Source organism: Colius striatus, chromosome 3 (genome assembly GCF_028858725.1).
Source record: "Colius striatus isolate bColStr4 chromosome 3, bColStr4.1.hap1, whole genome shotgun sequence".
NCBI lineage: Eukaryota > Metazoa > Chordata > Aves > Coliiformes > Coliidae > Colius > Colius striatus.
In genome coordinates, this window is record NC_084761.1 from 96,170,909 (window position 1) to 96,188,237 (window position 17,329).

At 40.3% G+C, this 17,329-nt stretch overlaps 1 protein-coding gene across 1 annotated transcript in view; it reads right to left on the bottom strand.

Annotated features, from left to right (window-relative positions):
* Positions 1-17,329, bottom strand: part of CTNNA2 (catenin alpha 2) — a 524,185-nt gene that overhangs the window by 398,894 nt on the left and 107,962 nt on the right. The window contains exon 3 of the mRNA XM_061992337.1: positions 11,296-11,491. Coding sequence (XP_061848321.1) covers positions 11,296-11,491 — 196 coding nt within the window. The remainder of the gene's footprint in view (positions 1-11,295; positions 11,492-17,329) is intronic.

Consider the following 17,329-nt stretch of genomic DNA (forward strand, 5'->3'; position numbering starts at 1 on the left):
GTTTTACCAGAGCACCTACACACCGTCATCTGAGGTCAATTCATTGCCAAGCTTCAAGGAATCTCCTTCCAAATACTTTCAATCTGACAGACTACAATAACTGATTTTGCAGTTCAAAGGGTGAATCAGTCTCTTATTTTTTTCTCCAACGTTGACATGAACAAAAAGCAATTCAGTTCAGCATTTCTGCCCAACGAATCAATAGTGATTTCAAGCGCTCAGCTGCAATCCAGATGGTGCTTCACTAGCACACGAATTAGAACAGCTTCAAAAGGAGAGGCTGAGATGCTCATCCCATGCTGCTCTGTGGCTTCACGGTAACACTGTTCTTCTGAGGCCTCAGAGACTTCAATTCAAATTTCTATATTGAATTACACAGAGAGAGGACTTAAATACAGATTTCATGCATGCTGGAAAATCTTCTTGCAGAACATTGCTCATGGTTATCTCTCAACTTAATTGAAAAGGCTGCACCTTGAATACTGCTGAGGATTACTAACTGTGGACTAAGTCTACCCAGTTTTGGAATTACTGCCTGCAGAAAGAACAGGGCAAGATAATTGCCTACAGTGCCTCTTCCAATTTGTCAGACTCTATATTTTTAAAAAATCCTAGTGAAACTATGGTCCAAATTTGACTTGAATTCAGTAAATTCATGCACATTAATACTACACTCTGACAGATGGTGGGGTAAAACATTTACTGAAAAATATACCCTAGTTACAATCCCTGGATAGATTGGGTTTTACTTATTTTTTTTAACTATGATGTATTTCTGCAGTCCTTTCTTAAATGAAATCTTTCTGAATAGAACTATTGTTTCTTAAAGAACAAGTAGTACTTCTAGGATCTGATTTTGGAATCCAAGAAGAAACACAATTTCTATATTGTTCAATTTGTGAGTATAATTTAATGTTTGACAACTGTCAGAAGTTGACATTTTAAAGTGATTTCATTCTTCCCTGCTATAGTCACTATAGTAATAAAATCTTCAGGAAAGACAATAAAAGGAAATATAGTAAGAAAGAAGAAAATTATCTTAATTTATATTATTTCTCAAACATGTATCCTTATGCATTTGTAAAATCTGTCTCAGCTGTCACATTTGGTCAATATATCAATTGCCAACTACCCTTAATAACATATTTGGGAGATAAAAGTTGCTTTCATAAATTTCAACTAACATAAGCTTAAACAAAATCTTGGAAAGTTAAATGAATACCAGGAAAGCTTCAGCCAATGCTGTAGTGGAAAGAAACCCTTTGAAAACAGTGCAGAGAATAAGCACAGGCTGTCAGTCAGGTGATGTTACCCAGAACCAGTATCACCATCAGTTCAAGACCTGTCCAACTGCCCAATTTGAACCTATTTCCTCATGTCCTGTTATTCACTACTGGTGAGAAAAGACACAGTACAACTCCCCTTCAGGTAGCCATAGAGAGTGATCATGTCTCCTCTCAGCCTCCTGTTCTCCAGGGTAAGCATACCCAGCTCCCTCAGCCACTCCTCAAAAGACCTGTTCTCTAGACCCTTTCCCAGTTTTGTTGCCAATCTCTGGATCACTTAGTCCACATCCCCTACAATGAGCAGGAACAACTTCAACCAGACCAGGTTTCTCAGAGTCTCATCCAACCTGACCTGGAACGTTTCCAGGGGTGGGACATTTACTACCTCTCTGGGCAACCTTCTCCAGTCTTTCATAGAATCATTGAATAGTAAGGGCTGAATATTTGATGTATATGGTCAGTTATGTATGTATGTATTTGTCGTGGTTTAGGCCCATCAGGGAACAAAGGCCACGATTAGCCTCGAGTACCGAAGAGGCTGAGGATTGCTCGAGGGCAGGGAGGGCTTAATTGCCGCTTAAGGTTCAGGACAAAACAGACCAGGCTACTCGGTTTTGGGGAAGAAAACAGAAAATAATTTTATGCAAAATCAACCAAAACATAACCAAAATGAAACAACCCAGAGTAATACATCAATGGAGAGTCCAACCAGCCTTTTTAAGAACATCTTCTTGCCACCCCTCCCCTCTTCCCGGGTTCAGAGCCCTGATCCCGGTGTTTTTACCTTGCCCCCCCCTGAACGGTTCGGGGGGGGGCAGGCAGTGGGGGGTTCAGTCAGTCGGTTTCCGAGAGCTTCTGCCGTTTGTCCCTCCTCAGGACGGGTGAACTCCACACCAGTCCTCCCTGCGAGTCCGTGGGGTAACTCACAAGCATGGCAGACTTGCACGGGCTGCTCCGATGCCCACTTATTCCAAAGGCTGCAGCTCCTCTCTGCCTCTCGTGTGGGGCTGCTCTGCGGCACGCAGGCTCTCCAGCACGGCCTGGGCCATGGCCATCTCCCCACACAGTCCCCCGCCCGTCCGGGCTCACCCACACGGAGCTGTTGGTGGCTCTCAGTCCTGCCACGAATCTCCATAGGTTTCAGGGGCACAGCTTGTATTCTCGCCACGGCTTGCAGAGGGGTCTCCGGTCTACTGCTTCTCGTTCCTTCCTCCTTCTCTGGCTGAAGGGTCCGCGTGGTGACCTCCATCTTGTATCACTCTCCACCTCCATCTCGCATTTCAAATTCCCATCCCCTAAATAGGGATCGCAGAGGCGCCAGATTGGCCCAGCCGGGCCGGAGGTGGGTCTGAACCTAGGAGCCGGGGGAGGGTCTTCACTGCAACCCGCTCCCCCTGTTACCAAGCCAAAAGCTGCTCCTGGCTAAACCAGGACAGTATTATACATTTGAGCACTGCATATGTGTGTTTATGTGCATGTGCCTACTGGGAATATATTATCAGCCTTATTACTTCTGGAATCAGGGGCCACAGAGCTGCAGCAGACTTATTACTGGATTTGGTAACCCCTGACACTACTTATCTGTACAGCAACTCTTTGAGATTCTGTACAATGTCTGTTTTTTCATCAGAAGTGGTTTAAATCATTTTAGAAAAGGAACATCAATGTCTTTCAGAAGCTAAATTCTCTAAGAGGTAATTAATGGATTTAAAAAGGATCTGAAAGAGCTGGCATTAGAGTATTTGCATACAATGACATTTAGCATGCTGTATTTCTTGGGATGAGCACTGCAAACATGAATAACAATTGAAGTGGCTTCTATATGTAATAAGCAATTCAAAAGAGATTATGACTAGTTTTGAATAACAATACAGAGTTTTTTCAGGCCACGGCTTCAGTGACTTTCTGAAGATAAGATTTCATATTATCATATGTACAGCTTTCTGTTGGATAGGCATGAGCCATTGTCGACATGTGCAAAAAGCAAGTTGCAGAGTAGCTCATCAGAGATACTATTAGCAAAATGGAGAATATGCTTCATATACGTTGGTTCTTTCCAAAGTGAAGACTAAGGTTCATTCTCCCATTAAGCAGGACTGACCACAAACCTCATCAGAAATGCAGAGAAAGTCTACTTTGTCAAAAGTAACTGCTTTTCAGTAATTTCTTTCTATGCATGTACATTTTGTCCTCTATCAAGAAATAGCAAACTTCTGTAAGCAAAAAAATAGTAAAAAGTGTTAAACTGCTTGAAGATAGAGAAGCTTTACAGAGAGATCTGGATAGGCTGGATGGCTGGGCCAAGGTCAATGTCATGAGTTTCAAAAAGGCCAAGTGCTAGGACCTGCACAATAACCCCCAACAGTGCTACAGGCTTGGGGAGTAGTGGCTGGAAAGCTGCCAGGCAGAGAGGGGTCTGGGAGTGCTGGTTGACAGCGGCTGAACATGATCCAGCCGTGTGCCCAGGTGGTCAAGAAGGCCAAGGACATCCTGGTCTGAATAAGGAACAGTGTTGTCAGCAGGAGCAGCGAGGTGATCATTGCCCTGTGCTTGGCTTTGGTGAGGCTACACCTCAAACACTGTGTCCAGTTTTGGACCCCTCTCTACAAGAAGGACATTGAGGTGCTGGAGAGGATCCAGAGGTGAGTTGCCAAGCTAGGAAAGGATTTGGAGCACGTCTCAGATGAGGAACAGTTGGATCTGAGGTGGAATTTCTTGACTGAAAGCATTGTCAGGCATTGGAATGGGCTGCCCAGGGAGGTGCTGTAGTCACCATCCCTGGAGGGCTTTCAGAGATGGGTGGATGTTGCACTTAGGGGAATGGTCTAGTGGTTGATAGGGCTGGGACAGAGACTGGACTCAGTGATCTTGAACAACTCTTCCAGCTGAAACGATTCCATGATTCCATGATTTCAGGGAAGATGAGATTTTTTTTTTTCCTCAAAAACCATTTATCTAGTCCCAAATCCAGGTAAGAAACAATAGCTCACATTATGTAGACAAATTTAAAGGATAAAATACTAGTATCAGATTTTCTTTTTCTAAAAAAAAAAAGTTTCTGTTATTCCTTCATATTTGTCAGATTCAAATCCAATATCCTACAGTTCTCAGACATGGGGAATAACAATCAGCCAGAAAAACTTAGAGAAACGACAAAAAAGCTCTAAAGTAATCAGTGCTTGGTTATTACTTTAAGATATACCTTTACATATCTTCAATGACAGGTCAACACTTCATTTTGAATCCTGACATTGGGAGTCAGAGTTGGAAACAGATGCAGAAATCAGGCAATACTTATCCTTTGCTTTTTCTATAAAAACCAATTTCCTCCTTTCCCACATCAAGTGACTGTTATATCATGACAAGCCATTTAATGGCTTCTGCAGAAACACCCTCATGAAGCAAGTCCACTTGCATATATTTTATAAACTAGGGACAATGCTGGAGAATTAGCAGAGAGACAGAGAGCGCAAGTCCACATCCATTAGCTGAATTCTTATTAACCAAATGAACCAAAGTATAATGCATCCAGCTAAGGGGGTTTTATGTTTTAAACATCACTTTAAGTGTTACACCCAAACTATTCCAGGAAAGCTTTCAGATGCTAATGGTTACAAACCTTTAAAAAAATATTTTCTTTTGGTTTTAAACAAGTCAAAAGGACAGCAGAGAGAGTGGAGCAGGTAAATCAGGGCTCCTGTTGCTGTCACAGCTGACTTTGCTAAGCAAGTACTTCTGAGGAATCAATGTAACATGCTAGGTACTAAAAGGTTCACACCCCGGACTTTGATGTAAATAAGATAGGATTACTAGGAATGCTTACAGTGTGAGAAAGGAAGGCAGTTTAGAGGAAAAAGAGACTAAATCGATGACAATAAGTACAATCAGATAGATGAACCAACAGAAGAGAGTGAATTGGGTATCCAGGGTCAGAGAAGGATTGAAAGAGAAGTGCAGTGTACTGGTAGAGAAAACTAGAACAATAAAGTATCATAAGTTTATGAAGGAAGAAAAAAAGAGAGTAATAAAAAGACATTTGTTTGGAGTTCTTTTTTCCTTCTGCTTTGCATTATAAATCTCCCACCAAACACAAGAGACAAGGAAAAAGAAATTACACCAATACAGAACAAGGGTACAAAGAGGAGACCAAAGAAAGAAGGGTTAACAGGGAATGAGAATTCTAAAGAGATCATGAGACAGGGTAAATTTCAGGCCCCAAATTGCAAATAAGACAAAGTATTGACCACATGGAAATAGCAAAGAAAAGGGAAACAGAAGAGTATAGAGAAGAGCAGTCCAGATTTCTTGGGAAACAGCAATGGCTGCAAGGTTGTATTATGCAGTTAAAAATAAAACTGATTGGATTAAAGGGCAGAAAGAAATCTAGAGACAGTAGAACAGTTCTAAGGAGGGTAAAATCTGAACAGGGATTTTGTTTCAGAAACAGAGCTCCAGGCAGCAAGTCTTGGGATAACATGGCACTGTGAAGACTGGGTCTTAGGAAAGATCTGTTGGTCTAATGGGGTCTAACTTAAAAGAAAATTGTCCAATCAGGAAAGATCTCCTAAAATACAAATTGTTATCTGAACCAGGCTAAGAGTTCGTCAGTCTCTGGGAAACACAAAACTTAAATAGTTGTAAAGACTGTTGGTTGACAGAGGCTGAACATGATCCAGCCATGTGCCCAGGTGGTCAAGAAGGCCAAGGACATCCTGGCCTGAATAAGGAATAGTGTTGTCAGCAGGAGCAGGGAGGTAATTTTCCCCCTGGACTCGGCTTTAGTGAGGCTGTACATCGAATACTGTGTCCAGTATTGGACTCTCTCTACAAGAAGGACACTGAGGTGCTGGAGAGGATCCAGAGGCGGTCTTCCAAACTAGGAAAGGATTTGGAGCATGTCTCGGATGAGGAATGGCTGAGGCGTCTGGGGCTGTTTAGACTGGAGAAAAGAAGGCTCATGGGACACCTTCTTGCTCTCTACAACTACCTGAAAGGAAGTTGTATTGAGGTGGGGGTTGGTCTGTTCTCCCTGCTAACAAACAATAGAACAAGAGGAAATGGCCTCAGGTTGTGTCAGGAGAGGTTCAGGCTGGATGTGAGGAGGAATTTCTTTGCTGCAAGGGTTTTCAGGCCTTGCAATAGGCTGCCCAGGGAGGTGCTGGAGTCACTGTCCCTGGAGGGGTTTCAGAGATGGGTAGATGTTGCACTGAGGGAAATGGGCTGGTGGTTGATAGGGCTGGGACAAAGACTGGACTCGATTTAAAGGTCTCTTCCAGCTGAAACTGTTCTATGAGTCTAAGACAATGTGTGTGACATCACAACTCTCAAGATGGTCTTGTCATATGGTTGTTATTGAAACCTAAAGAACATAATGAGCTCGAATAGCATTATAAATTACTATTAAAACAGAGAGCATCTGCTCCTATCACCTTAGATGTGCAGATTTCCTGCTTTTCTGCCAAGGTAATTGAAGGAAGGATCAGTGAGGAATAATACCCTCCATAGGGTTTCGTTTAAAATCTCCATTTCAAAACTTTTAAAAACTAGGTAGTTAAAAGCATTAAAATACTAAAAAATTCCTTTTTCATATGTTCCGTCACAGAGGAAAGAAGTTACCAAGAAAGCCATTTTCGTATGTCAGATGTTGATACATACTTTCAAGCTTACTGACAGTCACAGAGTACATGGATCATATTCTTTTTCCACAATGTACATAAATTTGCATGAACAAAAAATTAAGTCTATGTGAAGTTTACACTGTCTTCAAACACACAAATCATCAACAGCTCTTTTCTGTGCCTCAACTGAGATATAAATTTCAGATTATAGAGCGAGGTTGTATCTACTCTGCTTGAAAAGCAGAAAAGAAATCAAAACACAACAACCAGCTGCTGGTGTAAATCATGTTTTTAATGATTGTTTCAGCTACGTGCCAGAAAACCTCTAGGAAAAGGATATTAAAATCAGGCAGTCACTAGCACATACCTACAAGATAGACATTGACAGAATCATTTAACAGATAGAATAAATTTACATAAATATAATCCATTTCCTTGTCTTGCTTCCCTTGGCACCCTGGACTGTTTCTTAATAAATTTCACCAGACCTGAGCCCAATGGACCTGCAGTTCTTTGTTGTTTTTGTTTTTTCTAATCAAAATAGGAACAGAAAATCTCCTTCTTCCTTAATGATCAAGAAAAGTTCATTTGCATTTAGACACCTACGCTCTGAGAACACACCTCTCTGTTCCCCTCCTCCTTCTTATTTCTATGAGTACTTCTTCATTTCCCTGCACTTCTCAAGCTTCATAGGGTTTTATTTAGGGGTTACTATAACCAAAAACACACAGAAAATATCTCAATCCTCCCAAAACTTTAGTATGCTGAAGACTATCTGCGTTCCCTTGCCTCTAATATAAGACGACATGAACAACAAACATCAGTACTTCCAAAGTCTCATTTGTCAGGGAGATATTTTACACAGCTCTAACAACATGGGGATAAATATCCATACACCAAGTATTCAATGGCATAGCAACAGATGGATGGTTTTGAACTAAAGGTTACTTTCACTATTTTGGTATTTTTAAGACTATTATGTAATTATAATAGGATACATACTCATAGATACATTTTTGTGAGTTTTATGTGTAAAATATTTGCTCCTTTCCATAAAATTATGTGAAATTAAAAACATTTAAAAAACTCACAGAATCACATAATGGTGGAGATTAGAAGGGACCTTTAGAGATAATTTAGTCCAACCCCCCTGCTAAAGCAGGCCCATCTAGATCAGGTCGCACAGGAATGTGTCCAGGAGGGTCTTGAAAACCTCCAGAGAAGGAGACTCCACACTCTCCCAGGGCAGCCTGGGCCAGGGCTCCCTCACCTCAACAGTGAAATAGTTTTCCTTTATGTTAGAAGGAAACTTGTTGTGTTTCAGTTTTCATCCATTACCCCTTGTCCTGACAATGGATACAACAGAAAAAAGGGACACCTCAACCTCCTGACATTCACCATTTAGATATCTGCAAATACTAATGAGATCTCCCCTCAGTCTCTTCTTCTCTAGACTAAACAGTCCCAGGTCCCCGCCGCCTTTCCTCATAAGGAAGATGCTGCAGTCCTCTGATGATCTTGGTGTCCCTGCACTGGCCTGGCTCCAGCAGTTCCCTGTCCCTCTTGAGCTGGGGAGCCCTGAACTGGACACAAAAAAAAATAATCTTTTTTCTCTGTAGGGTTCTTTTTTTAGAAATCAGCTTCCTAAGTTGATCATTAGTTTTGCACAGCAACTATATCTTAAGCTTCCACATTATTAAAGTAACAAGAAACTTAAAACTATTTATTCTTTGCATTCATGTTCATTCCAAAGTATTTTGCAAATGTTATAGTACATTCATTTCATACCTGTCAACAGAAAGCAACTCTCTTCAGGATGAATTGCAACAAGCACACAAGAGCCAGATGTAACTCCAGGAGACATTTTTAGGTTGATGGTGTAATTACCCAAGCTGGAATTTTGCCAGAAAATCAGCTAGCAATACTCTGGGCAAAACACAGCCTCAGTTCATTAATCCAGCTCTTTATGTCACTCGGCTAAACATATCATTTCACATTGCACCAAGGCTGCTCTAGTTTGTGCAGCTCATGTGTGCTAATAATGGTGTTTTGTGCCTCCTGCTCTCCTAATTACGGACTCATGTTGTACAGACCCCAAAAACTGCTCTGCTTTTCAGACAGACGTTTTTTCTAGCCTGCAGTGTTGACAAAAGATGAACGTCTATATCATTCTGCATAATACTCTTTAAGAGCTTTTTCCCCTCTTGCTTCCTGCATTGTTTCATATTTCAAAAAATCTGTATTAAAAAAAAGAAGAAAAGGCTTATTAGAAGTTAAAAAGTCAGAAATTCAGTCAAGAAAACCAAAACTCTCTAAAGCAAATCATCTCAGATGTCTTCAGCTTCATAAAGCAAAAGTCTGCAAAGAAATCACTGTTACTAATAAAAGCTCTAATGATAAAGAAAGACAAGAACAAGCTCTGATACCACGCTAATGAATGTGGTGTATTTGCCAAGATTAGAGAGCGTTCAACAATTTAGACTTATGATCCCAATTCAGTAGAAGGTTTCTTGGGATAAACTAGTAAAGCTGAGTCAGCATTGCAGTCCCAAAGGAGAGAGCTTTAAATTCAGAGGCAACAAGGCCACTTGATGTCAGCACTAAAAATGTTGCAACAGAATGTGATGTTACACAAAATAAGTAATGTAAGAGATGGGAAATTGAAGTAGTTGACAAATGAAACTGTATGCCAGAACAACCAGGAATTACCATCACAACTCTTTACAACAAACCCAAAATCTCCAACAAGAAGAAGAAGAAAACGTCACTTGGAATAACACTGAACATAGAGTATACATCAAATTCTTTGCTTACTCTGAGGTACTGGCAATGGAATATTTTAAAAAACCTCAAAACACATCATAGAATCATAGAAGGGACCTTTAGACATTATCTAGTCCAACCCCTCTCCATAAGCAAGTCCACATCCAAACAGGAAAACAGTGAAGCCAAACACTTAGTGGGTGGGAGGAAGAAATAGCCTCAGGATAGAAGAGACTGCAATATTCATAGACTAATAGAATGGTAGGGGTTGGAAGGGATCTTTGGAGATCATCTAGGACTTCATGTATGCAATATCTTCACCCTACCTGCTCATATGATTGTTTGGGTCCAATTTTCACAAACTGAAAAAAACATTCTATGAGAACTGGGGACTAACTCACTGAAAATCAGTATTTTATACCTAAGTCCTTTAGACTTGTTCTGAAATCTCAGTTGGAGATCTCTCAGTCTTGTTCTATAACCCAAGACTGACAATACTGGCAGATGGTATCTCTAGGTTATAGGATTCACAATGGGAAAAAATGAATGGTATTTAATTCTGCTGCAATAAATATCCTTACAATAAAGGCAATAAAAAGGAAATGTTTTGTTATGGGTATATATTGAAAGCATACTTTCCCCCTACCACACATGTAAATTTAAAAGCACCTGACATACATTTTGACAGAAAATGGTCTAATTATATCCATGATATTTGTAAAATTTCAAAGCTTTTTTTGAAAGCAGTTTTCTTACAACACCAATTTCAGTTTCAAAAATTGAATTGCACAGATCCAGGATTATTTCTGCCTGTAAAGAAAACGTTATTTTCCCACGACTAATTCCCATGAGCAAATAGGTACATTTTTGTAACATTGTCTGTCTTGAAAGTTGCAGTTTAACCTATGCAATAATGAAACTCAATGCTAACATTTATCTTACCAACACCCAAGAAATGTTTTACTATTGCTGTTATATGTATATTTTCAGACTTGTATAATCTTTGTATATATTTCAATACAAACTTGAAAAAAATCAAGTCATTCTATATTGCTATACTATTTGGTTGATAATTGTTAGATTGTTCAGAAATGTATGCACCATAACCCTAGCTCTACACTTCCATCCACTGGCTTTAAACTACTGCTCAAATTTAGTGAAAAATTAGTGTTATTTTCACAGAATCATAGAATGGTAGGAGTTGGAAGGGACCTTTTGAGATCATGTAGACCAACTCCCCTGCAGAAGCAGGTCAACCTAGATTAGGTCACATAGCAGAATAAAAAGCAAGTTGAAAAGCAAAGAGGAAGCTTTGGCACTGGGCAGCATGTCTGCTAAGTAATATTTGAGTTCACTATTTGGTGATGGAACAGCTAAAATGGAAAAAAAAAAACCCCAAACTCAAAAACAAACCAAAAGCAAACACTTTTTAACTGAAGTCAGAACACTGTTTATACTCATTGCCATTCACAAAGGCCTAGGTATTGTAATCTTTATATGTCATATTACAGATATCCTCTACATAGTTTGAATTATCTTATTAAAGCAGGTGAAATACTTGTTTTGGAATAAATCTTAGAAATAATCAAATAAAGCAGCTACCTCATTAAGTATTTTGTTCCACATACCTTGTTTGCGTACATCCTCTACAGCAGCAATCAATTCCTCCTTGAGATCCTGGCTCTCTTTAGCAATTTGATCTCCTTTTTCTAAAAAGTTCTGAGTGGCCTGTTCTACTGAAGCAGCCAACACATGAGCCTTCTTAGAACGTCCTTTCTTCTTGCCAGATGGTCCTTTATTGCTTGTATTAACAAGCGTTGTCACCTTTGGGAAAGAAAACCAAAGATTTTTGTCAGTTTGAATGATTCTTTTGAGTAATAATAGTACAATAGATGGTCATCTAATTCTATACCCTCAATATTTGCTTTCTCATTGAAAATATGTAATGGACAGGTGTATTGAACAAATGAAATTGCAAAGTTGAAAATTTAAAGCATGGCAGCATATACCTGGAAAAAGGATTTTACTTTTAACATCTAGTTAGGCTGGGCTAAGCACATCACAGTCAACGACTGAAGGAGAATTAGACAAGAAACAGCTATGGAAAGGCATTTCTGATAAAGCATCATTTTTGTCACTGTTTTTTATTAAAGAAAAATAACAAGCCAAGAAAATGAAAACCTAACACACACAGGTCAGAAACCATTCAAAAAAGCAATTGTCCCTTGAGTTAAACACTGTCCGTTACACTCAAGTGGTGACAAAACCATTATGGCTGTTTTCCAGACATTAAGGAATGAAGAGCTTGTGCTGCAAAGAGTATATAGGTTAAAAATATTCAGTTTAGCATTGCTCCCATGTGAAGCAGATAGTGAAATGATCCATCTTTCTCCTCAGTAGCTAAAAAGAAAGAAAGTCTGTTCCCACGTTTGTAGAATCTCCTAAAGGAATTCCTTACTGAGCTGTCAATAAACTGTTTTGAACCACAAAGCTTAACAATAGAGTACAGCAGATACCACAGCTTTTTGCTGAACCAAAGAAAATCTTTTGTCACTCCACCAGTAAAAGGCTGCCTTTCCAGAACACGGGAACACTGATTGGGATATCATCAGTTGTGAAATGCATGAAAAAAATAACAATGGATCCATAATGCTCAGAGATGCAATTCATTCTAATCAGGATACAAACAAAGGCAGCTGAAGGGATGTTATCAAAGTGCTAATCCAGAAATTTACTGTAAGAAAATGAAACCTTTGCAATAAAGAGACTATAAAGCAAAAGATTTTGAAAATAAGTATAATCTGCTGAAGAGCAGCTCTGCAGAGAGAGACCTGGGAGTGCTGGTTGATAATAAACTAAACATCAGCCAGCAATGTGCCCTCGTGGACAAGAAGGCCAAGGACAGGGAAGTGCTGGCGAGAGGCCAGTGCAGGGACACCAAGATGATCAGGGAACATCTTTCGGAAGAGGAAAGGCTGCGGGACCTGGGGCTATTTAATCTGGAGAAGAGGAGACTGAGGGGGGATCTTATTAACATTTATAAATATCTAAAAGGTGGGTGTCAGGAGGTTAGGACATCCCTTTTTTCTATAGTAGCTAGTAACAGCACAAGGGGTGATGGGATGAAACTGGAACACAAAAAGTTCCATTTAAACATAAGAAAAAACTATTTCCCTGTGAGGGTGAAGGAGCCCTGGCACAGGCTGCCCAGAGGGATTGTGGAGTCTCCTTCCTTGGAGGTCTTCAAGACCCACTTGGACATGTTCCTATGTGACCTGATCTAGGCGAACCTGCTTCTGCAGGAGGGTTGGACTAGATGATCTCTAAAGGTCCCTTCCAACCCCTACCATTCTATGATTCTATGAAAAATAATCAAAATCACTGTTACTGCATTGTAAATCTGCAGGTCTGCTCCTTCTTTGTATCATTTAACTATCAGATGAGATTCTTTTCGCTTATTACCAACAAAAAAGTTAGCACATCTATTGTCAGATCACTTAGAAGTACTGAATTAATGCAGTCAATGGATGGGAACAGGGACTACAGCTGTCGCAGGATACAATAAATTTGTGCCTTCACAGTCAATGAGACATCATTCACAAGGAAGGGAACCTAGAAAATCAGACTGAGAACAAGCTAACAGGCATTAGACTGTTGTAGTGAAACAACTCCTGAATCTAAACTCCTGAATCTAAAGCGTGGGTGTCAGGAGGTTGGGACATCCCTTTTTTCTATAGTAGATAGTAACAGGACAAGGCGTGATGGGATGAAGCTGGAACACAAAAAGTTCCACTTAAACATAAGAAAATACTATTTCACTGTGAGGGTGATGGAGCCGTGGCACAGGCTGCCCAGAGGGGTTGTGGAGGCTCCTTCCTTGGAGGTCTTCAAGACCCACCTGGACACGTTCCTATGCAACCTGATCTAGGTGACCCTGCTTCTGCAGGGGCGTTGGACTAGACGATCTCTAAAGGTCCCTTCCAACCCCTACCATTCTATGATTCTATGATTCTATATTTTACCATTGCAATCTCCAAAATATTTTGGTGGTGTATATATATATATATATATATATATATATATTTCTACATATAGAGTGACTCTGTGTGTGTGTTCTTGAACAAAATGTTTCTATGTGTTGGATTCACTAGTACAACAAACGTCTCAGGAAAACCAACAAACCATTTTATATACTGTACTCATAAAACAAGAATTATTTCCAGGCAGTTTTAAATAAAACATACCTCAAAAGAAAACTAAATATCCATCCTTTATTCTATTGTATCCAGTGACAGGACAAGCGGTAATGGAAAGAAGCTGGAGCACAAAAAGTTCCATTTAAACATAAGGAAAAGTTATTTGATTGTTGAGGTGAGGGAGCCCTGGCCCAGGCTGCCGAGGGAGGGTGTGAAGGCTCCTTCTCAGGAGGTTTTCAATACCCTCCTGGACACATTCCTGTGTGACCTGATCTAGGTGGACCTGCTTGAGCAGGGGAATTGGACTAGATGATCTCTAAAGGCCCCTTCTAACCCCTACCATTCTATAATTCTATGATATAATTTATACCAATTCTGTTGAGTGACAAGATAGGCTTTCGTCCTAAAACTGGTATGAGGTAAGTCACAGAATCATAGAATCATTGCAGTTGGAAAAGATATTTGAGATCATTGAGTTCAATCACTCAAATTAAACCATATTTCTCAACACTTCATCTATGCATGTTTTGAATATATCTAGGGATGGTGAATCCACCATCTCCCTGGGCAGCCCATGCCAATGCTTAATAACCCTCCTAATGCCCAATCTAAACCTTCTCTCACACAACTTGAATCCATTTCCTTGTGTCACAGAATCTTAATGGTTGGAAAGGACCTCAAAAGATCATCAAGTCCAAAATCCCCCTGCCAGAACAGGACCATCTAGAGTAAGTCACACACGAACTCATCCAGATGGGTCTGGAATGTCCCTAGGGAAGGCGACTCCACAACTCATCTGGGCAGCCCATTCATTACTGGAGAGAAAAGATTGACCCCCACCCCACCACAACTCTCCTTCATGTAGAGAGTGATCTTATCTCCGCTCAGTGTCCTCTTCTCTAGGCTAAGCACCCCCAGCTCCCTCAGCAGCTCCTCATAAGAGCTATTCTCTAGACCCTTCCCATTGCCAGTCTCTGGAGACACTCCAGCACCTCAGTGTTCTCCTTGTAGCAAGAGGCCCAGAAATGGACATAATATTCAAGATGTGGCCTCATCAGTGTCCAGTACAGGGGGACAATCACTTCCCTGGTCCTGCTGGTCACCATATTTCTGGTACAGGCCAGGTAGTCTTTGGCCTTTTTGGCCACCTGGGCACACTGCTGGCTCATGTTCAGACGGCTGTTGACATTCTTTTTCATTTTAACACAAAGGTATAATAAAAAGAGCAAAGAAAAGTTAAAGTTCAGGCCATCCTGATACAAATTAGTTCTCCCACTCCCAAGGAAGTAATGTAATTAATGAACTGTAGGTTAACTGGAATGATAAGGTCTTCTCTCCAAAGTTGGACCATCACGCAGCAAGAGACAGAAGATTTATATGACCAAAAGGCAGTAAGCAAGGAGAGGAATCATTCTCTGTGTGGGGTTAGGACATTCACCTGGGGGGAAGGGCAACTCTGGATTCTAGTCGTTCCACTAACAGGTTGGGCTCTGCAAAGCACATGGCCTTCACAGGAACAAAACCACTCATAAAAATGAGAATCTTGCAATTTTTCTCACCTTGCATCAGCTTCTTTTAAAATACTAGCTGGAAATGCTGAGAAAGCAGTCTTTTCTAAAATCAGAAGTACCATTCAGAAAAGTCAGCTGTACTGGGAGAGGGGAAGGGGAAAGACTTCTTACACCACTGACAGTAAAACCCATAGCATATTAGCTACTTTCTCTTTCAGACAAGCCATGTATCAACCTATCACTTAATATAAATTACATGATAAAAAGAGCAAAAAATAATAAGTCATTACCTTACTAACACCATACTTTCCTCAGAAGAGTCTATCCAGAACACTTTAACTTAACTCATGTTAACAAAAAAAATAAATTAGAAAGGAAAAGGACAAGATCAGCTCAGTTTTCTGGCAGGGCTTTAAAGGTAACTGGTTTATTTTAAATATATTCTCCCACCTATGCTGGTACAAAGGAAAGGATGTCTCTATTAGCTTCTGTTACTAATTAATGCAGACCTCACCCAAAATTCTGTACAATCATCAAATATATCACTTGATAATTACCATAAGCTCACTTGGCAACCCTATAATGATCCTTGCTTTGTGATCACACTAGGGAAGATTGTTCTCTTATTTTATTAAAGAAGCTTCAAACACTTCTAGCACAGATCTCTGTTGGAAAAGCAGAAATTCACTAATTAATAGTTCAAACCCATTCTGAATTGAATCTTCCTTACACAGCTCCAGTAGCACAAAAGAAAAAAAAAGGTGAGGATGTCTTTGCTAAAAGCAGAAAATTCTATTAGCATGGATTTCCCTGTTGCAGAGGTCATGTGGAGGCAGGGATGCCAGGAATGAAAGGGGATAGAGCTAGGCCACATACTCATCAAATTAATTCCCAGTCAGCAGCAACAGTTCATAGAAGAACATTCCTGGCTCTGTGAATTAAACTGTCTTCCCTACAGATTTCTGAAACACATGGGCCAAAAGTTCACTTTTAATACCTCCCCTCCTTTCTTTCCTCAGTATCAACCAAAATTTTCCAAAACCACATTACAAAATATACCTACATTGACAATTTTAGAAGAAGTTATTGATACTTATGTTTAAATTATATTGCAACTGTGCTTACAACCAGTCACATCCTGCTTTGCATCCAAAGTGCAGCCAGCAGGTCAAGGAAGGTGATTCTACCCCACTCTTGTGACACCCCACCTTCAGTACTGCATCTAGCTCTGAGGTCTCCAGCACCAAACCTGTTAGGTTTGATCCAGAGGAAGCTATGAAAATGATCAGAGGGCTGGAGCACCTCTCCTGGGAGGAAAAGCGGAGGGATCTGGGGTTGTTCGGTCTGAAAAAGGCAGCTTCAGAGAGACATTACTGCAGCTTTTCAATACTTAAAGAAGGTCTATAAGAAAAATGGAAAGAGATTTTTTTTACCAGGGCCTGTAGTGAGAGAAAAAGGGGTAATGGTTTTAAACTAAAACTGGATAGATTTAGATTAAATACAAGGAAGACGTTTTTTCTTTTTAGTGATGAGGGTGGTGACACACTGAAACACGTTGACCAGAGAACTGGATGTATTCAGCATGAGGTTGGATGGGAACAACCTGATCCTAGTGAAAGATATCCCTGTGCATTGAAGGGGGATTGGACCAGATGCTCTTTAAAGGTCTGCAGTGGTTTAGATCAGGCTGAGTGCCAGATGCCCACCAAGTCGTAATATCACTCCCCTTCCTTAACTCTACAGGAGAGAGAAATATAACGAGAGGTTTGTAAGTCAAGTTAAGGACAAGGAGATCACTCAGCAATTAACATCACAGGTAAAAGAGACTCAACTTAGGGAGAAAAAGATCTGATTTATTAATGAATCATCAGAACAGGGAGATGAGAAAAAAAATCAAATCTTAAAATACCTCCCCCCACCCCTCCTTCTTCCAGTGACTTTCCTTCCTTCCCCCT